The 26133-nt window shown below is 39.2% G+C and overlaps 1 protein-coding gene across 1 annotated transcript in view; it reads left to right on the top strand.

Moving 5' to 3' along the window:
- Positions 1-26133, top strand: part of TSHR (thyroid stimulating hormone receptor) — an 81474-nt gene that overhangs the window by 26096 nt on the left and 29245 nt on the right. Inside the window, exons 2-7 of the mRNA XM_030005489.2 lie at positions 1726-1797; positions 8672-8746; positions 18601-18675; positions 19927-20001; positions 23530-23607; positions 24620-24688. Coding sequence (XP_029861349.1) covers positions 1726-1797; positions 8672-8746; positions 18601-18675; positions 19927-20001; positions 23530-23607; positions 24620-24688 — 444 coding nt within the window. The remainder of the gene's footprint in view (positions 1-1725; positions 1798-8671; positions 8747-18600; positions 18676-19926; positions 20002-23529; positions 23608-24619; positions 24689-26133) is intronic.

Genomic DNA, 26133 nt, shown 5'->3' with positions numbered 1-26133 from the left:
TCCTTTTCTGCAAAGCTGCTTTCCAGCCAATTGACCCCCAGCATGTACTGGTGCCTGGGGTTGTTCCTCCACAGGTGCAGGACTTTCCACTTTCTCCTTGTTGAACTGCGTGAAGTTCCTGTTGGCCCATTTCTCCAGCCTGTCAAGGTCCCTCATTTACTCTGTTCTACTTTAGGACTTGTTAAAATCTGTCTGAAACCAGAACTTCCTCAGTCATCACTGTCAGCCTCCTAAAAGGCCTGGAAATACAGACAGATGTTGAAACACAACAGCCAGATCAGCAGGCTGTGCTGGACTAAGCAGCTGGTTTTTACAAATATTTTGTCTAGGACTGTGATAATAGGAGGAAGCAGTAGTATGAAGTGGAGGAGGGAGAAGGATGGGAGAGCACTGGTATGGGTGTCAGGGTGCTAAGGGTGCAGGGGAATAGGCAAGTATACCTCTGGACCAACTGACATTCCCCTGGTTGGGGGCTCGGTGGGAGCTGGGTGGATTGAGGTCAAGAGAAACATCAACCCACTGTTGGAAAAATAGAAGTCTTTAGGTTCTCCTTGCTCATTCTTGTAACAAGTATATGGAGTAAGGGAGGTATACTTGGGAAGCAGACAGAGCCTTCCCCTGGGATGATAGGAGTGTACATTCTCTTAATTTATATTTTTACTCAAGATGGAAGTTTTAAGAATTTCTACACGTATTTGTATTTCTTGTTTGCAAGTTCCAGAAGCTTGATAACTCTTAAGATGATAATAATGTCTGTGTAAATAAAATATAATTATTATAATCAGATACTTCATATTTTGAAACAGAAAACAGAATTAGGAAATCATCCTAATTTTTTTAGTTCTTTTCTACTGAACTGTTCTTAAATAGCATCTATGGGAAAAGTTTATCATTTGTTCTTGATTATTCTTCAGGCTATTGATTGACTATAAATTATATAAGTCTATTCCCAGATGTACTGGAAAACCAAAGATTACCTCATCCAGCAATGACAGGTTGTAACTGTAAGTTTAACAGACATTATAGACTAATTTTCCGAAGCATTTCCTCTGTTTTTGGAGGAGTCAGTCTACTAGAGATTCATTCTGTTAAGAAATTGGCTGTTGATAAGTATCTCCCTTAAATATTGCCTGTTTTCTGAAACCTTCTGCAGATGGGTAAGATACATGATTCTATTCTCTCCTGAAGTGCATCTTTAACTGGGCTTAAGTTAAAAAATAACAATGTACATGCCATCCCCACATCAGAGGTTTAGGGAGGAAGAATGTTTTATTTATTACAAAGTATATGAAGAATTCTGTGGAGGTAGTATGCAATTGCTCTAATTCAATTTTGGCTGGTATACCTGAATTTCTTGCTCAGAATGAGGGATGGGATATTTTTGTGGAGCCTGAAATGATTAAAAGAATGCTTATACTCTTAATACTTCATTTAATTCAATGGACAAATATGTTTGCAGGTCATGCTCTGGAGTTTTGGAAGGTCCATCATTACCACTGAATGCTGAGTTCCTAAGAGAGACGATGCAGAAGGTTGTAATTTAGACTGAGGGAGCAAACCAAGCCACATAATGAAAAAGGAATAGAGATGAGGCAAAGATAGAAACATTGAGGAAAGGGAAGATAAGAATAGAAATATTGGAGCAGAGCTGGAGTTGTATAGGACTTTTTAATGTTAAATTGTACTTACCAAAGGATATTAACTGCCAAACTTCTATTTCTGTAGGAGGTTTATGGAGACTCATCTAAGAACAATTCCAAGTGACGCTTTTTCCAATCTCCCCAACATCTCTAGGATGTAAGTTCTGGTTTTGATATTATTCTTTTAGCTCTTTTATTAAAAACTACTTTCCTTCTCCAAAATTCTGTCTTTGTGTATAAAATCTTGTGAAATGAAAATATTCTTGCACCTTTGCTACCTCACCACTTACATTTTAGAACTGCAGGTAATCATCCCATTGGTTATAACCTGAAATAGCTATGGGAAGGCATACTAGGCATTTTTGGATAAGAGCACACCTTTACTGAAGTAGATGTGATAAATAAGGCTATAAAACTTTTTTTTTTTTTTTTTTTTTTTGCTGTTCCCAAAATATGAGAAAAGGTTTCCTTCATAACAAATGAACATATTCTATTGCTGGTCCTGGCTAAAAATTTGTTTCTAGCTCCCAGCATGATTTGTAACTCATTTCATTGGAGACCCTGTGGCATTTCTAGACTAGGGATGGACTTTCACCAAAACATTAGCATTTGTGTGATATGAGAGGGACTTCCATTGTGTCACCTCCTTTGTATGTAAACACATGCATGGATATAATCCGTAAATCACAGCCAGCAGCCTCTACCTATTTGCCTCATGTCAACATTTGTTGCATTGGAAGAGGCTACCCTTGCACTGGACTGCTCATTGATGTCAGCAGTCTTGAGACAAAGTTGTCCCGCCTTTGTTTCTTCTTCTTGGTGGCTGGCCCATAATCTAACATCCCGTGCGTGGCTATTTGATGCAGGGAACTTCTCTGCCATCTCCCAATTCACTCCCTAGAATCAGAGAGTCATGTAATTTAGAAGGGACCTCAGGAGGCCTCTAGTCCACCACCTGCTCAAAGTCGGGCCAACTATAAGGTCCAACCAGACCGCTCAGGGCTTTATCCAGTCTGGTGCTCAGCTTTATCTGTGTCCACTGTTAACTAAACAAACCAGCTCATTCAGCAAGAGAGCTGCTTTTTTCTTGTTCAGCCTTCTTCTTGTTGTCCTTGACATTCCTTGCAAGTCTCAACTCCAGCTGAGCTTTGGCTGAATGGCTGAGATGGACTACTATTTAAGAATTCATGAAACAGGACTTTGGGGGGACATAGAGGTCTGCCTAATTGTATTTTATAGTTTTGTCCAGGTGTATTGAAGTAAAGACTTTCTAAAATCCTTATAAGTAATTGTTCTTGAATATCTGCAGCCTCATTTACCATCTCAGTTTAATCAGATAGATGGTGTATTGTTTTGGGGGCTTGGCGGGGGGGGGGGGGGGGGGGGAATGTCCCTCATATGATGGATAGTATTGTATATAAATCTGATAAACTTTGTTCAAAACAGAGTTTTCTTAAATGTAGGAAGATGCCAACTCTTCTTCAGCTTTCAGTAACACATAATCCGTTGCTTAGATGCTTTTCAGATTTTAAAATTCTTAAATTGTAATATCTATGAATTTTTAAAAGCACAGATGTTCATCTGAAGAACTCAGTGAACCCTTCTCTAAAGATGCCTAGCTTCCAAAAACTTCCAGTGGCCAAAAGGCTGTTACACCCAATCTTCCTAACCTTCATGGCACCGGAGGTGAGAAAGGGCTATTCACACTGCCTGTCTCTAGATCACTTAGTGACGTCGTAGGCTAAGGACACTTAGCTGCCTAGTCTCTCTCCATGGGCATTATGAGTCAATGCCAATCTTTTGCCTACACTGTTTGGTAGTAACATGGTAACAGATAACCACTCTGTTGCATGCTTTGCATTTCAGTTCAAGAGGAAAGTCAAAATTACAAAGACCTTATGGCCTTAAAGAAGATGAATAGGTGCTTTTTATACATCTAAAGATAATATGTTGGCATCCATGTCATTTTATTTGGTTTGTGATTTCAAGGCTACCTGGGAAAACAAATGTCACTATCTTCCCCAAATTATTCTTTAAAGAGAGTATCTGAATATGGAGTTTCACCTTCCCCCTACTCCACATTTATGTGTAGGAAAATAGCATAGATACAGTTGAATATAGCAGGAAGCCACCTAAAATCATGACCTGATGTGGTAGTGTTGCACTCTCTCTCCTGCTGTGCAATGCCTTTGGGATTACCACATTTCTCTTTCTCTTGTTATTTTTAAAAAGCCTATGAAGATTAGACAGCAGTTTAAATTTGGATAGTGTCAATGCCGTTCTGGATTTTTCTTATAGCATTACTACTACTACAAATCATGAACTCCCACCTTCTTGATATAAATTTTGGATTAAGGAATCAGTACCTGTATTTTAACTACAGCTCTTGGGTGTACGTCTTGGCCTCTGATTTACCACGTCTCATTGCCTCTCCTAACCCATAACTTCCATCAGCAACGAAAATTACCAGATCATTCTTTGCTTTGTAAACTCATCTAGAAAATGTCCTGAAGTTTCAATAGGGTGATAGAGACTGTCTTTACTGTTCCAAATATAGCACTTTGTTTTGCTATATGGTTTCTACTATATAATTTCCACAAATAAACCTTTTTTTCCTCTGTACCGAATAGAAAATTCAGTTGTCCTCTGTATGAACCTTGTTTAAACAAAAATTTTAGAGCTACTATTTCTCTTAAATGAATGCATATCTATGTAATCTTGATAGCCAGAAGTAGAGATTGTTTCCCTGTGCTGCTTTGCCACAGGAATGAAACATAAAGCATTTCAATGAAATGCTCAAGTGCAAAGCTAATTCCTGTTAGAAATGCATCAGTGCACTGAAAAAAAAAGGTTTTGTAAGGTATTCAGATGCAAGAGAAATTTGCGTTTCACATCCGTAAAGTTGCAAATACATTAAATCTTGGTAGAAGGGCTTCATCTGGTATTTCCTACTGACTTAGGACAGGTTGAACATTCAGTATTTTCAAGGTCAAGGGTAAGGAACCTTTTTCTTGGGCTCAGGATGGTGCTTTGGGGTCACATTCATGAGTACCTCACAGACACCTGACCTGTAGTCCCTGAGCAGTTTCCTCCACAGCTTCTCCACGCAAAGTAGCATCCCTGCATTGCACAGTGCTCTCTGCCAGCAGCCCCATGCAGAGCACATTTCCCCGCTGCACTGTTTTCCTCTGTGCAACACTGTGCCTTTTCACGCCCCGTGCACACTGCTGTCCCACAGCCAGTGCCACCACATGGCTCCCCCCACCTAGCAAGCATCTGCACCCCAGTGCTCCCACACCTCCCCTGCTCCCCAGTGCCAGCCCGTACAGTACAGCCCCAACTCAGGGCTTCAACTGCCTTAGCTGCTCCTGGTTGTCCTCTCGTGAAGAACCCCACACGTCACCAAGCTGCCCTCCATCAGCAGCAGAGGAGAACAGGGGCAGCCGGTGGGCAGCAGCACAGGGGATGCTGAGGCTGGAAAAAAGTGAAGAAAAGTAGAGAGAGAGGGAGAAGGAAGAAAATAAGGGCAGGGAGGGGCCCTTGTGGCTACTACCACATGCCAAACTGCTTTAAATCCTGTGTTCTCAGGCTCTTTCTGAATGGGCAATGGTGATTAAAGTGTTATCCACAAACAGACTTTCTCTGAAGCTGTGCGTTTGGTGTTTAAGCTATGACTGTATTTGTGATGGGTGTTGAAGGCATTTTGAAATCCTGCAAATTAAACACAGCTGGTAGGGAGAGGAGGTGCTGAATTGTAACATGCCTTCAAAATGGGAATTTAAACACTTTCCTTCTTCTTCTGATGCAACTCCTTCCAGTTCCGATTGCTGCGATTTTTATGTCTTACATTTAATGTGTTGTATTAGGAGTTTATTAGCCAGAGTCCAAAGGTTTTTAGAGGCACTCTGAACACTTGGAAGTAAGTGTTTATGCACCATTAATACATGTTTCTGTTTGATATACCTATCTCAGGGGAGATTTTGAAAGTGTTTTTGTGGTTTTTGGGTGTTTATCTAGCTGACACTAAAGCAAATAAACCTACTGATTTCCCTGTCATCAATGATGATGTGGTTTAATTAATGCACACAAATACATCTGCTTATGAAGCAGAAGAGTGGAGGTCAACACACAAAGAAAATAAGCCGTTTCCTTCCCACTTATGTCCCACAGCTGAAAGATACAAAACTGTAACTCAACCAGCTCCAAGCCAGGCAGTATAGTAAAAATGTGACGTGCGGTGTGGTGGGAAGGGACGTGGTGGCTGTAGGGGTGAGGGAGGGGAGGAGGAATCCCCATTGCCGCTCTTCTGCCTCTTCTCATATGTGAGAGAAAAGCACTTGCCTGCCTGATGTAAGGTGACCCATTTTGACCACAGAGCACGCAAAAAGTACTCTCTAATTCCTAGCCCCAACATGAGGATGCAATGTTTGTTCATTATCCATTTCTAATTTCATTTTCTGTCAGGCTGATTTATATATAGCTGTTCGCTACATAGAACAACTTTTTTTTTTTAATGTGTGTCGTGGTTTAACCCCAGCCAGCAACTAAGCACCACGCAGCCGCTCACTCACTCCCCCCCCCACCCAGTGGGATGGGGGAGAAAATCAGGAAAAAAAAACAAAAAAAAAACCGCGGGTTGAGATAAGAACAGTTTAATAGAACAGAAAAGAAGAAACGAATAATGATAATGATGACACTAATAAAATGACAACAGCAATAATGAAAGGATTGGAATGTACAAATGATGCGCAGTGCAATTGCTCACCACCCGCTGACCGGCACCCAGTTAGTCCCCGAGCAGCGATTCCCCGCCCCCACTTCCCAGTTCCTGTACTAGATGGGACATCACATGGTATGGAATACCCTGTTGGCCAGTTTGGCTCAGCTGCCCTGGCTGTGTCCTGTGCCAGCTTCTTGTGCCCCTCCAGCTTTCTCGCTGGCTGGGCATGAGAAGCTGAAAAATCCTTGACATTAGTCTAAACACTACTAGCAACAACTGAAAACATCAGTGTTATCAACATTCTTCACATACTGAACTCAAAACATAGCACCGTACCAGCTACTAGGAAGACAGTTAACTCTATCCCAGCTGAAACTAGGACAATGTGTCATTGATGTAACCTATCTTTTGGTATGTTAAAATGTAGGCTCTGGTAAAATGGAATAATTAATTTTCTTGTAAGGCTGAAACTCCAATTTCCTGGGCAACAGACGTTTGTTGCTTACAGGAAATCAAAATTAAAGCATCTCACATAAACATCTAACTCTGCAATACTTAATCACAGAGGTACAGACTGGAAATACTTTATTGTATTCCTCTTTTATTATCTTCTTTTTGGAAGAGGCAAATAGCTTTGTAAAAGCAATATTACTGTCGGAAGAGAATCTGTTGGTCATACAATCTCTACTAGTTACTTTTCTGGTATCTTTTCAAACACTGTGAATACATCTCCAAAGTGACCAATAAAAAGTAAATCTCATGTTAGAAGAGTTTAAATTAGTTCAGGTAATATGCTTTTAGCTCCAGTCTGGAGAGGACATAAATTTCCTTGGAACAGTTAGTGGTATTAGTCATCTGCTGGTTGTTAGAGCATGCGCTGGTCACAAAGTATTCTTTCCAATTTTTTAAAACATCTTAAATATTTTTTAATATCCATTGAAAGAAATAAAGATTTGCCGCCTTTAAAATTTCCACAAAAAATAAAAATCTGATCCATAATTGATTGTATTAAAAAGCCCTCCTGAGTTAAATGATCACATTTTAATTTGCCATTTACTATTATTACTCTTAATACTGTCATTGGAAAAAATGGAAAGAATGTTAAAAATCATCTCTGGTTTTTTTTTTAAGGAACACAACCCAATTAGAATTGATGTAAAATACCAGTTGGATATTTTTAAAGTTAAGTGTGATTCTAGGCCTTGCTCAGGGTATGTGTATTATTACGTTAATTACAAAAATATTAAAAACTGAGTCAGTAACTTCAATCTAGAGTATCAAAAGATAGTACTTAAATATTTTAATAATAATAACAATAAGTATAAAGAATATACAAGGCATTCCGATTATTTTAAAAGATCTATAGATTAGACATATGGTATAAAATATGATTAGAAAAGTAAATAAAAATACAGGAATACATCTTTTAAATGCTATTCCAGCATTAATAATTTTTAAAACTGAGAGATATTTTGAAAGACAGAATCAGATAATTTAACCCAAATAGTAATGTCAGTTACTCTGAAAATCAGCACTAGTCAGATGTATTGCAACTTTATTTACACTTCAAAGCCTTTAACAGTTGTTCCAGTATCATCATCCTCCTAATGATGGTGGAGACACTCTGTAGAGCTATTTTCTCATTGTGTTCAGTAGATCACTAGCAGTACAAATGCTACTCAAGTCTAAATTCTGTGCAAGTAAATATTTCTTAAGCTTGCTCTCTGGTGTTGCTTCTGAGCCACATTACTCCTTACATCCTTTACGACATTCACTGTATGGCTAGAGTTTCTCTCTAAATTCATGTCAGAGCACATTTTTTTCCTCAGCAATATCAAAGCATTGATTGCCTTGATGATCTGTTTCTCTCTAGAGAGATTGCGACAGTTGTTGCAGTGATGGCCCAGGGACCATCTTTGTTTCTTTCCTTCCTTTCTGATGCTTCGATACAGAGAAATATGCCAACTTACCTGAGGGCTAGATCCCCTTAGAAAACTCCAAGGTCATCTTAAGTAGGGAAAAGGGAAGAAATATGATTCTGAAATATGAAATATATATGTTTGGTTTTGCTGCTTAATAGCACTGTTTTTTTGGTTTAACTGTATTCTGCAGTATAATCTGCATCTAAGGCATCAGTCAAAATCAAAATCCTGTTAAAAGTTCCTCCCTTAGACACTGTCTGTGTGTCTGGCAGTGTCATGGCAGTTGGATGAGAAAAAGAATGAGAGGCAAAATAAAGTGGCAAGATGGGCACTAGTCACGGCTTGCCAAGGTCTGAGATTTGTTTCTTTTTCTGTTTGCTGGTGTTTAGCTACATCTCCATAGATGAAACACTTCAGAGTCTGGACGCCCATTCCTTCAACAGTTTAAGTAAAGTCACTCATATGTAAGTACTGTAATTAAATAAATGAATACAGTGATAAAATAAATTTGGGGATTTGTGGAAATAATGTACATGTTGTTTGAGTTGTCATTCTTGTCTCCTTTGTAGCTAAATATTCCTTTTCTCATTTCCTTTCTCTGTAATGTGGAGTCAGTCTCTTTTTTGACTTATGCTTTCTTTCCCTACATCTTTTTCGTTCCCTTGCTCTTCTGTATCCTTCCATAGAAGTGTAAGAAAGTGTAGTGAAAAATATGTGAGACTGTATTATGAGCTTGATGGCAAGTTGAAATAAACTGGCAACTAAGAATTACTTCTGTCAAATTACTGAAGGTAAGTGTAAAACAGTAATATAAGCACCAGAAATAAAATGAGAAGGGCCAAAGCACAGAGCAAAATGGCACTAGCTGGAGACATGAAGAATAATAAGTAATCATTCTGGAAGTGCACTAGTAAAATGAAGACTGTTTATCTGGTTATGAAATAGAATGGGAATGTTACGGATAAAGGCTTCTGGGAAGTGTTTTTATACCTTTTTGTTCTGACCAGTCCTCACCAAATGATGCACTAGGGCAGTTACAGAAGTGGTAGGATACCTGCATGCCAGGAGTTCCTGTCATTCAGCAGTACCCTGTCAAAATGAGAAGGTAACTTATTGAACAGAGCTTCATAGGATCCATCCTGCATCTGGTACTCTTCCACGTTTCCATTACTGATTCAAATGAGGGAATGGAAAGTGTGCCAGTGTCGTAAAGCTCGGATGAGTTGCAGTTTGGCATAGTTCAGAGAAGATTTTTGTTTGCAGAGGTTCCATGGGAGAGCACTGTCAGTCATCACAGATCCAGAAAACATTGTCAGAGAGGAAAGACTTTCATGTCCAGAAAGACAACATGCCAGAGGCAGATATATCTTTTAAGGTTGTTGCAAGGGGTGAAAGCTACAACCCATTTTCCACACTGATGTTTGGCAAAGCACAAGTGATACTAACCTTAAATTAGATTAGGCAAGATTCATGTTAGACTCTAGGAAATGTTTTCATATGGCTGGCATAAGTAGACACCAGAATTGTTTTCCTGGGGAGGTTGTCCCTGTCACTGGAGGTCTTTAAGGCTGTGTAATCAGAAACTCCATAGGTCTATTTAATCTTCACTCGGAGAAAGAGATTGAACTAGATGATCTCTTAACACTGCTCTATTTTCTATAATTTTTTTTTCTTTTACTTTACAGAGGTGAAACAGAACGTTTAATAAAAATAAAGGAGATGATAATGTCATTACTGTTACTGTAGATAGAGAGCAACTAATGCTGGGAAGTGGAAGTGCCTCCTCTAAGAATACCTGACAGGCAGAGACAGAAGTAGAGTCCGGGATCCTGAGACCTAGTTCAGTCCAGTAAAATCCTCCTGTAATATTCCTGAAAGAGTTTCACAGGAAGGCTTTGGTGTGATAACAGCACTTATCTTTGGTTATAATGCCATTCCCTCTTCTGTAGATGGTTTTTCCAGGCCTATTGTCTTCATATTCTCTCTTTGTCTTTCACAGTTGTTGTGTCTTTAGGGTTTCTTGTTTAACACAAATGAACATTAATAAAACATTTACTGGCAGAACATTTTATAAGCAATGAGTAAAGCACGTGGCACTATGCACTACAAATCCTCATGTGGTACTTGTTTTGTGGTTCACCTTATTAGAAGTTAAAGATAAAATGCTCTTGGGCCATCGCATTTCATTGCAGGACATGCAATATGCAGCGTAGTATCTTGTCTGTTTTAAATTATATGGGTATAAAGGCTTCTTGAGGACAGCTTGAGGAAAAAGGAGCTAGCTGGCTAAATAGCTGTTTTCTGTTGTTTCTGTATTAGATTCAAAGTGGAGAATGGACTAGAAAAATCTCCCTCAGGAACTCAATTCATAACACAAAACTGATCTCCTTCAAAGGGCAATGTAATGTAAGCTTTTGAACTCTTCCACAAAATGTGCTCTTTTAAACGTGTGACTAGTTTGAAGGAGTGGTGGATGGAGCTCTGGTGTTGCCAGTGTCTCCCAAGGCACTCATTCCTGTGATGTGCTCTGTAGCACTGCCTAATTTTCATTACTTTCTACTACCTAAAGGGGTGGTGAGGAATACGAGTAGAAGCCTTTTCTCTCATCCTCTTCCAGTCCCTAACCACCCCCAAAGCACGTTTATATTCCTGCCTGGGAGGACAGCCAGTGCCCCTTGCCATAAGCATGCCTCTGTCGCGGCGCCGCTGAAGTCAGGCCAGAGTGCACCAGTAAGGTCCAGAATTGCCGCGTTATCATGCCCATGCCAGAGCCCAGGCCCAGATGTGCTGTCCATGACCGGGAATCTGCAGGCCTGGGCAGGGGTCAGCAGAGCTCACAGGCACCTACACTCACATCACCTACAGCACAGGCTGCAGGGAGGGTACGGTGGGGAGGAGGTTTCCAAATCTGCTATACAAAGGTTGTGGTAATCTGGGACCCCTTATATTTCTCACAAGGCACTACCAAAAAAGAAACTGTACGCAGACATACAAGATACACATTCTTTGTTTCTGCGCAAGAGCCAAAAATACTACCCAGGACAAGACACCAGAACTCTGCTCGCAAAAGCTATAGGCAAATCCCAAACCTTTGCAGCTAGCCTGTGAAGAACGGCTACGCCTACCTCTCAAAAATGCTTACCAGGTTTTTAAAATCTGTTTGGAAGTAAGGCACATGTATTATTTAGTCAGGGAATATCCAGGCATCTGGCAAATTAGGCAGTGGCATATAAGCTGTAAAAGAAAGCAATTTATAAATTTGACCATTTTTCTGAATTGCTTCCATAACTTCTCTGATTTGTTAACACTTATTGTTGTTAGGTTTGATTTACTTTCCAAAGAACAAGATTATTCAAGGATAAATGTATATGTTGTGTTATGCATTTGTTTAATGTTCTCCACTTGCATAGTATTTTCAAAGTATTACTGCTAAAGTAATACTGAGTAAAGATTATCATAGGGTATTTTAAAGGAGGTTGAAGTTACTCGTAGCAGTTTTGAAAAGAAGTCATTTCACAGGTTGTTTTTCATGGACTTTTCATGAAGTGCAGTTTTATGTAAATAATCTTTTTACCCTAATTTAAACTTATACACACAGTTTTGTTTTAAAAAGATTTATTTTTAAACATAAGATCTTCTTAGTGTTTGTGGAAGGGAGGAACTAATTGCTTTGGCTTGAGTCAAGTGTCATGTGAATAGGCATCCTGTGTTCGTCATCATCCCTGTCTGCCAAGCCTGTTAGTGTGCTTCAGCTTTGATCTTCAGCACTCCATTTTCTTGGTCCTTATTCAGTTCATGTGCCTCTGTCCTGACTTTCTGTTCCTTCTAGACCTCAGCTCTCTTTAAGCATAGGTTGTATTTTTATGAACCTATGCCTGTCAAGTGCTGAGCAACTTCTGCAAACTAAGGATACTGATCACCTGCTGTATTCTAATGGGCCAGATCTCATTTTGATTGTAATTAATGGCAAAATTCCCACTCCATGAAGATGAAAATCAGGGCCAAGACTTCAGGGGGGGGGGTCCCCAATTGTGTTAAATTGGTCTCACAATGGTTTCTTGTTCTTTCTTTTTGTCTTTAACTTTTTTAAGTATGTCTGAGAGACGAACTTAATGTTTACAAATTCAGAACTGTCTCTTGCATGCAATTGCATAAGTATTTATTTTTTCTAGATATAATTGTGAAAGTGTCTGATTAGCAGTCAATGTCTCTGTGTAGTTGTCTTGCTAGTAGACCTGCAGCTTGGTAGCATTACACTAAATTAAAAGCTTTTGTAATTAGGTCATTGTTTCTCAGGAAGACATTCCTGTGGAAGGAACCCCAGAAAAATTTACTCTTTCTTTTCCTCTTCTCTGTCTCTCTGCTCAGTCTCCTCTGATCTCTCCCTACTCCCTTCTCCTCCTCACTCCAAAAGCGCTCTCCTCTTACACAACCACATAGAATCATAGAATCATTTAGGTTGGAAAAGACCTTCAAGATCATCGAGTCCAACCATCAACTATGCCCACTAAACCATGTTCTGAAGAGCCTTGTCTACGTGCTTTTTGAATACCTCCAGGGATGGTGACTCAACCATTTCCCTGGGCAGCCTATTCCAATGCCTGACAACCCTCTCAGTAAAGAAATTTTTCCTAATATCCAACCTAAATCTCCATTGCCGCAACTTGAGGCCGTTTCCTCTCATCCCATCTCCAGCCACCTGACAGAAGAGACCAGCACCCCCCTCACTACAACCTCCCTTCAGGTAGTTGTAGGGAGCGATAAGGTCTCCCCTCGGCCTCCTTTTCTCCAGGCTAAACAACCCCAGCTCCCTCAGCCGCTCCTCATCAGACTTGTGCTCCAGGCCCCTCACCAGCTTGGTTGCCCTTCTCTGGACATGCTCCAGCACCTCAATGTCTTTCCTGGAGTGAGGGGCCCAAAACTGAACACAGTACTCCAGGTGCGGCCTCACCAGTGCCGAGTACAGGGGGATGATCACCTCCCTGCTCCTGCTGGCCACACCATTTCTGATATTGGCCAGGATGCCGTTGGCCTTCTTGGCCACCTGGTCACACTGCTGGCTCATATTCAGCGGGCTGTCAACCAGCACCCCCAGGTCTTTTTCTGCTGGGCAGCTTTCCAGCCATTCTTCCCCAAAGCCCATAACTTTGCATGGGATTGTTGTGACCCAAGTGCAGGACCCGGCACTCAGCCTTGTTGTACCTCATACAGTTGGCCTTGGCCCATCGATCCAGCCTGTCCAGATCCCTCTGTAGAGCCTCCCTACCCTCAAGCAGATTGCCCCTGCCTCCCAACTTGGTGTCATCTGCGAACTTACTGAGGGTGCACTCAATCCCCTTGTCCAGATCATTGATAAAGAGATTAAACAGAACTGGCCCCAATACTGAGCCCTGGGGTACACCACTTGTGACCGGCCACCAACTGGATTTAACTCCATTCATCACAACCCTCTGGGCTCGTCTATCCAGCCAGTTTTTTTTTTTACCCAGCGAAGAGTACACTTGTCTAAGCCATGAGCCGCCAGCTTCTCAAGGAGTATGCCTTGAGAGGCAGTGTCAAAAATGAAAAGACCTCTCAGCATTTGGGAACAGGGCCAGAGGTTGTGGTTCAAGTGGCTTGCCCTTGTATATGTGACATCATTTGGAGAGCTGGTGGGGGAACTGCTCTCCATCTCTGCAGTGAGCTGCAGTGAGCTGGAGCCAAGGGCTGGGGCAGCTCCACCAGCTTGTGGGCCAGGGCTGCAGTTCTTTTCTTGGACAGCTCGTGGAGCCAGGTCGTGAGATAACGGCACTGCAGAAAGGAGAGGTGATTTGATGGAAATATCTAAGAAGCAACTGGAGAGGGAGACTGAAGAGATCTCGGGGGACTGCTGTATACGTGTGGTGAATTTCAGGGCACTGGGACAAGTGCTGTGCAGAAAAATCTTGTTAAAAGCTGCAGTCTGGAGGTAGGGAATAGACTGTTGGGAGCCTGAGCCAGTTTTCTGGTGCTAGTGTTGCAAAGGCTTGAGAGGCGCATGCAGATGAAATAACATGGATAGTTTGGCTGTGGGGGGAGAATAAAACATGGAAGTATATATACAAGTGAGAGAATCCAAGGAAGCTATAAGCAAAGTAAGTCTAAGAAGGTAGAGACGGGTCCCAAGTTATTACAAGAGAAAAAAAAAAAAGGGCTGATTTAAAACATTGCAGAACTGCTGACCTGGATGTCCTTAGTCTTCGCAGATACCTCAGCTTAATGTGATTATATTGAGACCCTATGGCCAGATTTGCAATTTCCAAATTCTGGTCTTGAACAAACTCAAGGGTGTGTCAATATTGCAAGGCACGTATGAAAGACATGTCTGGTAAATGAAATCTAGAAGCCACTTAAATATGTAAAAGTTCATGCTTTTTTTAAATGTTACTAAATTCATATAGGACATTAAGTAGCTTATTAACCTTTCTAGAAGTTATCTGGCAAACTTATGTCTCATTAATTAATTCATTAGACTAATATTTGAATAGTTATTATTAGTTTCATTTTTAGATTAATTTGGATTTGGAACTAAATATTTATATTTCTGTAAGTGAATATAAGTACATAGTTATTTGTAAGTCTTGACACAGGACTTTATACCATCAAGTAACTTTCTCTGCACATCTGTTCTTGATGTGTTAAAATTTTCTAGGTATGTTCTTTGAAAAGCAAAACTGATTTGCTGTTCATGGACAGTCAGGTGGTGGTTTGACTGTGAACATAGTACATTTTTAATTACTAGTCTGAGTGCCAGAAATAAAATTTAAAACATTGATTTTCTTTAAAGCACAAATAAGCCAATTCTTAATTGGTTTATGTACTTTTAAAAATAAAGCAGAAGCTGAATATTTTATAAAGTTACTTTGAAAAATTTTGTAAATATTCCACAAATAATTCTGTTATCTTGTGGGTAGGTAGCAGCATCCTTCTTTCTTATGAGCATCTCTAAGTAATTTTAGTTAGGACTGCAAAGTGAAATGTTTGTTCAGGGCACCTTTTGCCTCTCTGCATCAATGGTCAACAAAGATGCCTATTAACTGTCTTTCTTACTTTTTTTATATATCTTTAAAGCACTTCATTCCCAGAAGGACTCAGAATTGTTACATTGCTGTTGGATGCAGAATTTAAGCACTGTATGCTAAGATTAAGTTGTATTTATAGAGTGTGTCAAAGTTCCATTTCAAAAGTCACATAAAATCAGCTCTCATAGACACTTAGATACCTGGGAATTAGCCTACTAGACATTTTTAAGTATACTCTTTGGCTTTATCTGCATTTTAGGCAGCTAAAACTACTAATAGTTTTCCTAGAGCTGCTTTTCAAGGGAACCTTAACTTTCTAAATCAGTGGGTTTCAATCTTTTCGATTCACCAATTCAGAAAAGCTTACTGATAAAAGTGCAAACCCTGTCTAATAAATCTACTGATAATTAACTTGCTTTTCTTAGTTTTTTGAATCCTTTGGAAGTCATCTTTACACTGCAGCAATCTTCTGATAACAATTTGAAAATTACTATCATATAACAGTTAGGCACCTTTGAGTATATTACTCATGACTGATTAATGTAAAAGAACTTGTGAAATCTAGTTTGTGTATCACTATACTGTTAACTGATGAGATCAGAACTATTCAAGTATCTTTCCTCCATATGGGCCTAACTTCATAGGCTTCAATATTGAGGGAGCTATAGATATCCTTTAAAACTGATTTTAGGGCGGGATTCCTTCCAGTACTCTGAGATTAATGATGTTTGAATGTGCAAAACAAGGACAGCAGCACAGTTCATGAATAGAACTGAATTTGAAGATCTTTCTCACGTGTATGAAATGAGAGGCCACATATTCAGCCAGTCAAGTGCAAGAGGCACATTTGACTGGACTAGAAGTAGGGAAAATTGGTTTTTTCCTCCTGATTTTTTTCTTAAGCATAGCATTCACTTTGGTCAAATCACCTTTTACCTTTTTATACCTCTCTCATCCTTTTTCTCATCTATTTTGACTAGAGACTTCTAAGCAACTGGCTGTCTGCTGTTGATTTCTGTAGTGCCTACCACAATGGGCCCTTTTCTTCCTTTTGGACTTTGAGAAACCCCTGTAATACAAAGTGTAGGATGAAATGCAAATATAAATACAGTATACATTAAAGCATACTTCTTTCCTAATACCAGCATTATCAATTCAAGGAAATAGAACAGCAGGGACATAAACCTTTCCCCAACATTCAGTTGAATCATATTGATTTCCTCACTCACATTATTTAACCTTTTCTCTGATTACTGTGCCAACTGTCTCATCTGGCAGTTTAAAATCTTTTATTCCCAGATTAATTAGTTTTTCATTTGCCTTTGTTAAATAGCACATGCCCTCTCATGGCCCAGTTACTTAATAAATCAAAATCTGATAGAATCTCATTGCATTATTTTGTGCTTTCAATTTTAGAACCATCTGCAGATTTCCAATTCTTACTTTCAGTACGCTTATCCAAATCATTTACGCAGAATACTATAAATAGCAACGAGCCAAAACCTGATGACTCTATGGTACTCCAATGCATATCCATTTCCAGGCTGAAGATTGATCTGAAGACTGTCTTTCCCTGGAATATGTTTGGTCCACAACAAAGGAATATCTGGCCAGGAAGCTCATGAGTCCAGCATTTTAAATGTAGTCAATGATGGAAAAAACAAGTCAGTTAAAGTTTATGGAGCAAATTCCACTGTTGGGAGTGTGATAGCTACATAACTAATAAAATAATTCGAGAGAAGCAAGAGACTGACACTGAGAAGATTTCTTTTAAATACAGAAACAATACTGTTCAAACTAGCTTACAGACATGAAGAATATTTGAATACAGCACTGTAATAGCAGTAATATAGCTATTAATTACATCAGTTTAAAATGCAAGTAAAAGGTACATCACTGTCTCCCTGCAATGTTGGAGTAAACAGAGTAAAAACTGAAGACTTAAAAGGTAGAGCAGAACTGTTTTGTCAGCACAACAGTATATAGAGAGGCTGAAGTCTTGGTACCTGTATCTACTTACTGATTTATCTACTGTCTTATGTCTCTTTTCCCACTTTTATTTCTCAGACAACTTGGCTGGGTTGATTTTATCCTGTAAAAATGATTCCAGTGGCAGAGGTATCCTTAAAACCCAACTTCCTGATAGCTGTGTTATGTAGGTTACTTGGCACTGATAGGGCATGGTAAATTAACTACTGCTGGTTCTGCCCATTAAGTCTCTGCCCAGTAGCACCACTTCTTGGACTGACTTCAGACCAGAACATCACCCATACAACTTGCACCACCATGCCATCTATACCTGTTGTCTTCATCAAATTTCTCTATATAAGTAGCAAGAAGTTCTTCCCTCAGCCCACTGCTCCACAGCTAGTCTCAGGAGGAAGAGACTGGAACTGTTCCTTCTATATGGTTTCTATATTAAGAAAGGCTAGGAGTTGTTCTAGCAGAGTTATTAGACCAGTGTCCAGAGCTGGTTTAAGGTAAAGAAATAGAAACAAACATGCAAAAAGGGCTATCCCCTTCTGGAGACAGTAAAGATGTGGTGTGGTTTAAGCCCAGCCAGCAACAAAGCACCACAAGGCCGCTCGCTCACTTCCCCCACCCCGCAGTGGGATGGGGGAGAGAGAATACAATGAAAAAAGCTCAACACAAGGACAGGGAGGGATCACTCACCAATTGTGGTCACACGCAAAAACCAGACTTGACTTGGGGGAAAAAACCAAAATCAATTTAATTTGCTACCAATCAAATCAAAACAGGATAATAAGAAGTAAAACCAAATCTTAAAACACCTTCTCCCCACCCTTCCCTCTTTCCTGGCCTCAAGTCCACTCCCAATTTCTCCACCTCCTCCCCCCAGCAGCATGGGAAGATGGGGAATGGGTTTGCGGTCAGGATTATTATATATCAATACTGAAAGTTTTGCTTAACTTTTCTTTTTACTGAACTTGGCAGACACAAAACTCTCACCATGGTTCACCACAGGTGATTGCTTTGATTTTAGGACCATGCAGACAAAGGATACATAATCAAAACTCAGGTGCTTCTTCCCCCCTTGCTTAAACTAGCCAGTCTCCAGGACCGCATCTCTCCAGATGGTAATTCATCATTGTAAGATTGCTCAGAATGCATAGTGGTCATGAACTAGTGCTGGCCAGTACAAAAGCTAATTGCAGGAATTAGGTCCCTGGAATTTCATTTTAACATTGCTGATTTCTGTTATGATAAATAATTAAATATTAATGATCAATGTGGTAATGTTCCTCCCTTTTTTACAGTGAAATTCGAAATCTTAGAAACTTGGATTACATAGATCCAGATGCCTTTAAGAATCTCCCACTTTTGAAATACCTGTAAGTATTTAGCACCTGTAACAAGTTGGCACTTAAGCCTTACAGATGACTCTTTACGCTATAGCAGTTTTGTTTCTTGGCATTTCATTTTGGAACTGTTTGCAATGTTTTCCCCTGTTGCTTTATTTTACTGACAGAAAGCTAGCTAGGGTAGGGGTTGGAACTTTGACTACTTTTGCAAGAAAGGAAAACACGTTCACAAATTCATCAGTAATTTTGCCATTCTTCTTATCCATTAAATGTCTGGAATGCACTAATCTTTCCTTGGCAAAATTCCACAGCTAGCTTTCTTCTTATGATAAGCGCTGTCTTAGTATATTTTTGTAGGAAATAGCGAGAAGGGACATAACAGAAATATACACATCTTTTATATTTACTAAATATTTACACAGGGTTTTAAAGCATACCTGCCAGCTAAATGTGACAAGCCCATCTATAGACACCTGATTTCATATGAACTCTATGGCAGAAAGAAATCCTGAAGAATTCTCTGCATTCCCATGAAGTGTCTAAAGAGCAGCACAGAGTAACCAGACCATGAAATTCTAAAATTACAGCATAGGAAAGAGAGATGAGAAAGAGAATAACTTCTGTGATTTTGAGTAAAGTTTGGAAGACTCTAGAAAGGACTGTGTGTATGTGTGTGGTGAGGGTAGCGGCAAAGAGGAAAGATGTTTCCAGATTTTTCCTATAGATCTGAAAGCAATAAAAAGAAAGTAGTCAAAACAACTTCATTTCAGGAGAATAGTTCTAAAAATTGAGAACTATATTTTGTTAAGTTATTCCCACTCTACAGGAGTTCAGAAATAAGGGGCATTAACTGTATTCACATTTGAAGACAGTTTCCCTTTTCAGAGCTATTTGAACAGCTCTTAGCCTCAGTGAAAGATAGAGGATTTGGGGTGCAGACTATTATCTGAAGCAGCCTTAATCTCTCAAGTGAATCCAGAATTATAATTTTTCTTCTCCCTACCCACCTCACAGGCTACTTCCCTCTGCAGATCTCCTTAGCTGTCTTATTATTTTGTGTTCCCATTTTTTAGATTCTATAATTTATAATAAATCTGGTATTTTGATTTTTTTTTAATTGTTCTTGCATCCTTATGTTTTGGACAGTTGATTATAAATTAATTGATTGACAATAGAGAGGAGGAAATAACTGTCCTGCACTGTTGAATGCTTTAAATACATTTTTTGTTGTTGTTCAGTGATCCAGTACACGTAATTCTTCCTGTTTCTTCTCTCTTTCAGTGGTATTTTTAATACTGGACTCAAAGCATTTCCAGACCTCACCAAAATCTACTCATCTGATGTGAACTTTTTACTGTAAGTATCTGTCCTCACAGCTGATTAGAATACTGCCATCCTCAGATCCCAAGAAAACCTATAGCAAAGGCTTCCATTTTGGAGAAAAAATATCAAATTAAGTCTGACAAAGCACTTTGCCTTAACCTATATTTCAGTCATCATTAGTACCAAATCTGGAAAATGCCAGGTCAACTAGCACTATACATTTGACCTGGATGAGAGACATGGACACAAAAGAGCATTTCTCTTGAATTAGCCAAAGCACATGATGCACAACTTCTGCAGGCCTTTTGCTTTTATTTTGTTTTTGTAACGGCTGTGCAATACCTGAATCCGTCTCAAGTCAGAATAGTGTGACACACGGGACCTGATCTGACATACAGCCTGCTAACATGAAATCAACCTATCCACATCCTTCTAACAAATTTGTGCTGGCATGGTGAGCTCATATTGCACATTTTCTGATGCTACTCTTCATTGAGCTCCTATATTGTTGAATAATAACCTCCATTGGCTGTCTGCCTTCTTTCTTCCGACCCCACCCTGAGTACAGAAGACTCAAGAGCAGGAGAACTGGACAATCTTAAGAGCAATTGTTAATCATCACACCTTTAAAAAGCTCAGTCTTGGCCGAGCTCGCATTTTTAGGAAGATTTTGGTGAAGACTTATTTTATGCAAAATATGTTGCTTCATACAATTAATGTTTTAATGAAGAAAACAGAAAAGGAGCTTAAAAGGCAAATTGCAAAAGCTGAGAAAGAAAGTAGAGCTTTTAAGTCACTAGACCAGGAGCACCTTGGTTTCATGACAGCCTTAGTAGTGAGGTCAGCTCAGGCTGGCACAGCATGTCTTTAAGAAAGAGGACTATCCATCTCCCTTCTGTCACTCATGCTTTTTTCAGAGTAGCTGAATAAGATGCATGCTCTTTAAGATTGACAGCATAGGCTTCTATGAACACACACTTTGCCTAAATGCCCTTAACCAGCCTTACTTGTAGAGTCACATTTCAAGTACAAGTCTATAATCCCACTGAAGGACCAAAGCACCAGAACTGACAATTGCCTACTTTTAAGCTAGACTTCCTAGGTGGAGCCATCTCTCATTAACTAAAGTCCTCAGCTGGAAAGAATTTTCCTATTAGCAAGCTTTGCTAATTTAGTTGGGTTTGCTCACATAAGGCACTCTGACATGATGCTAAGACCTTCTTCCTTTGGCATGCCTTAAAACCTATTTACTTTAACTGATTTAAAGGCACCCCCTCCCTGTCTTTTTTTTAATATGGCTTGAAGCAAACTGCAGAACAATTTCTTGGTGAAAGAGAAAGGGAACACAAATAGGGGGAGGGGAGTCTCCCACTACTATCCTTAAAGTATTTCAGAAACAAAGAGTTCTGGTGTAAAAAAAAAAAAAAAAAAAAAAAAAAAAAAAAAGCAGGTGTTTCTTGGTATTCAGAAAGCAAAGATGACATCCATCTTTGTGCCCTAACCTGCAATTTAAGTTCAAATTCTGGGTTGTAATCAAGCCAAGGAGGAAGACCAGCTCAGATGAAGACTTGCAGGCTGACACAAGGTAAAACTATCTTGTTTGCTACTTAGTCCTGGAGAGGAGTTAACAATCTTATATTGTAGCAGTGTTCAGCTAGAAGAACCTTGACTGCTGAATGGGCTATTAAAAATAAGAAGTATTATGCTAGAAGGTGACTTGCAAAGTCATGATTGATGGTCTACCCCAGGCATTGTTTCAGTGCTGCTAAGGGCTGTTCTTAGTTAAGAATGGTCAGTCCCCACTGCATTCATGGTCTGCCATTGGCAAGACGAACCTCAGAGCAATGTAGAAATGCTGGTTGTTTTGCTAAAGAGTCGAGACTTGTAGTGAGCAATGAGATCTTCCCTCCCAAGTATCTCCTGAGTCTAGAGGTAAGCCTTATGCTAACTCACGCTCCAAAACCTGGAGCTGCTATGTTTGCCTCTGCTGTTGGCCTCCGAGATTGAAACCTGAGTCAGCCAGAGCTCTGAGTGGGATACACATACATTTGAAGAGCTATTAGGGAGTTCCTCAAAGACCAAAAAGGCTTTAGGTTAGATTAAGCTCTACTAGATTGTAAATTAAACACTACCCTTACTGAGTAGAGAGAACCGATAATTAAATAGACTAGATGAAACAGAAGCAGTTTATACAACCATCTGTGTCCTTGCTTCCAACCAACTCAGTGACTTTCTAAGTGGCAGATAGCAAAACATTATTTTACTTCTACGTTGAAAATTTTTTATAAAGATCACTAAAAAAAAAAATAAACGTGGGTCTTATTTGCTAAAGACTTCTTAAAGAGTAGACCTGCACTTTCAAGGGAGGTATTTCTAAACATTGCTATTCAATGAAAGATAGCCTTTTTGTTTCTTTCATCAAGAAAAAAAAAAATCTGCTTTTGAAGAATAATAGGTTTCTAAATGATGAATACAGTATAGCTGGGGAAAAAGCATTCATTATATCACTATTGGTCTTTGAGGTCAAGCAACTTACAAGTAAACATTTGTTTAGAAAAGTGAACCAATCTGAAAAAATGTCAAGTGACTTGTGGTGGAAACCACCTATCGGTGAAAACTACTCAGAATGAAAATGGATGTAGTACAGTTCAGTGTTAGCACATATACATGCACATATATAGCACAGAAAAGGAATGAAATTGTTCCTGTCACATGGGCAGCTGTTAGGACTTCTCGGCCCATGGGCGTTATGGTCTTGCCTTACTAGACCACATCTAATCCACAAGCTGAAGAAAAGAAAAATTTGCAGAATATTTTGGTTTCCAGACTCTAATACGATTCAGGAAAAAAGCAGAAAAAGGACAATCAGACACTTTGCTCTGCCCTTTGGTTCTACCAGCTTTTTACTCTCTCGTCTCTCCAGTTTAGTCATAGTAAATCTCTTTGGTTTTTCTTTGTCCCTTTTGTCACAACAGAGTTTTGGTCTGAAGATACATAGTATTTATTAAGACTGCAGAATGGGAGTAAAGAAGTATTTAAGAAATGACAGATAGTGAAACACTGCTTTGGACAAGAGTTCAGAATAATCATTAGGTTAGATCATATAATAAGTTATTTCACTTGTGCTAGATGCAGTTCTGTAAAGTGAAATGCCTCTGTCCTAACGTATTACCTGATGTCTTATCTGAGCTTAGCTAGAGAGCAGGATCTCAGGTCTAAAGTCACTTGGGCTGGCTCAGTTGACACTGCAGCATTATTTACTTTGCTAATTCTCTGGCTTATGAGACAAGGGACCTGTCTGTGCTGTTAACCACTATAATCACACAGGCTGGCACACCTCATCAGGACTATAAAACCCATCTACTTCACAACTCACTTCCTGGATGCTAGAGCATGCTGGATTCTTAATCATCCCACATGTATCTTCTGGCCTTAGATATAACTAAACAAGTTATTCTACACTTGTTTATTATCAAGGCAGAGAACAACGAATAATAAAACTGTTCGGGAGAAGCTCTGTTGGGCAGATGTTTGATTGTGATGTTTTGTCTCCTTTTTCAGCGAAATCGCAGATAATCCTTTCATGACTTCAGTGCCTGCAAATGCTTTCCATGGGCTTTGTAATGAATCTCTAACTCTGTAAGTTCTTTCAGTTTAAGTCACAAGGCAATTGCCTCTCTCAAGATATGGTAAAATGTTTTAAAAAAAAAAAAAAAATCCCTGTCCCACTCTCTAGTAGTTTGTAACAGAGAAACACCATAGACAGATAGTATCCATAATCTAGTTTGCATAAATCCTTTACTTTGACAGTGATTTGAATCAGCCCTGCTGCTTTTCTTTAAACTGGCTTGACCAAAGTGGCTTTGCTTTTGTATGACTCTAATGCCAGTGAATGGTTATACTGGAGAAAATCAAAGGGAAAAGTTTGTAGAGTTCTCCTTCTGTAAAGCTACAATATGGTTAGAACTGCATCTAACTTTTTTGCAACCTAAGTGGCATATACCATGAAAACTAATGGGTGGCAAATGTCAGAAGAGTTATATTTGAAGGAAAATTGTTAAAAAAAGTTCAGTTATGCAAGTCATACACAATGTGAGCCACAAGAAAGGGCTGAGGGGAGTGAAAATGACTGTAATGAGTTATGACCTCAACTAGGGGGAAGAGCGCGAGAATGCAAAAGAATGAATTCTAAAGAAATTTTTTAAAAAATCCTTTTGGTCTAAGTGAGCAAAAGAATGAATTCTTGAAACTTGGGCATGCCTGACAGTAAAATCATACCTGTTTTGCTAGGTATTAATTCCTTTAGCCTTCCTTAATCAGTCCTAGCAGAATTTTGTTTCCTTGTTTGTAGTTTGAGGGTGGGAAAGTTATAGCAAAGTGTTTTAGTCTAGTTCTGTCTTTGCTGTAAAAAGAAGTAAAAGATGGCACACCTGCTACATGGTATTCTTGATTCAGCTACGCTCAAGAATGCTGCTGGGCATTTGTTTGACCTTGCACTATAATTGCTGCTTCTTCAAGAGATTAAAATTAACCCATCCATAAATGTGCTGTTGCCAAGAAAAATGATACATAAGATGTTAGGTATTCAGGTATTGAAGCAACCCAAAATACACTGGGGTTTTTTTTTTTTGTTTTTTTTTTTTACTTGCAGCAAACTCTACAATAATGGTTTTACCAGCATCCAAGGCCATGCTTTTAATGGGACAAATCTGGATGCTATGTAAGTAGCAGATCATTCTCTTCTTCAGAAAAAAATTATATAATAAATACTCTATGCTTGTTGGAGGCTCTCAAATACATATCTTATTCTAATTATTTTTAAGGAGCAAAGAGAGGGTATTAATGTCAGCCAGCAATAAAAATATTGGCACTTAATGTCTTTTGCAGTATGCTTTCATTTGGCATGTATATTTATAGCTCAGAAATAAAATCATGGCAGGTACTTCCAGTGTGAGTTTTGTTCTGGTTTAAAGCTACAATAAAATTTCGTCTGATCAGTAACATTTCTAAGACAATTTGGAAGATAATTATGCTGTTTTACTTACAAGACAGTTTATTTTAGTAAGTGTAGCAGTGATAATGGTAGCAGCTCTTTCACAGAAAACTCTAATCTGCAACAAAGGGAGTGGTGTAAGGTGTTGGAAGCAATTCAGAAGAACCAGTCACTTGCATTGGAAATGGGAGATGGGCATCTCAAAAGTGTGAAGCAACCATTTCAGCTTTGCCTTCACCTTCTTATAGCTTCTGGAAAATTAATACTTAGTGACTGAATATCCTTTTTACACCATACCCCAAATCATCTGCCTCAATCATTAACACAGAACAAATCTCAATTCCAGAGGCTCCATTCACTTTGGCAGAGCTTACTCTGGTCCTACAGAGGCTTGACTGAAGAGTCTGGCTGGCAGTCTCATGAGTAAAGAGATTACTTCATCGTGAGCTCTTAAATTAACCAGAGAGGTATCAGGATAGATATGATTATTTTCAGTACTTTATTTTAAATTGGGCTTGAATTCTATAAGAATTCTATAAGAGCATCCTTCACATGGTCTTAATCTTTCCAAACTGCCTTTTTTTTCCTTAATAGCTAGCTAGACTTCCTAAATTTTGAAAGGTTTGAGTTAAACTGAAGACCTGGGATAGGTCTTATTTTACTCACATTAGTTCAGTTACTTTGAACTTTCATACGAGAAAGGAAGTTTTTCATGATGACGGTGTTTGTACTAGTGCCCACAGAAATTGCAATATGTAAAATATGGCAAAATAAATCCAGTGTCTTGACTGAATCCCTCTAAGCTGTATATGCAATACTTAAAACCTTTCTAAGCCTTAGCCAATATATGAACTGTGTTGGCTCTTCCATTTCTTACATTTTGATGAAACACGGGTTGGAGATGATTTTGTAGGAATTTTTCTTTTTGCTTCTCTGATAGCGTGCAAGTGCTATTGCTTCTGGCCTCTTTGGAATTTTTCCTTATTATTAAAGAATCGAGTGAAAATGTAGTTTTAGAAGATCTGGAGTCCTAAACATCTGCTTTATTGGAGTGGGTGGAAGTAGACAAGCAGGAAACACATACTAGGTTCTGCAGATACTGCTTGCTTACTTTCAGAAAAAGTTCGTAATTAGTATTCTTTAAGGGTATTTCAGTATTCTTTAAGGTGTTG

This window comes from Aquila chrysaetos, chromosome 2 (assembly GCF_900496995.4).
Source record: "Aquila chrysaetos chrysaetos chromosome 2, bAquChr1.4, whole genome shotgun sequence".
NCBI classification, from domain to species: Eukaryota; Metazoa; Chordata; class Aves; order Accipitriformes; family Accipitridae; genus Aquila; species Aquila chrysaetos.
Note: the sequence above shows the minus strand (reverse complement) of the source record. Positions and strands in the feature narration are given on the sequence as shown.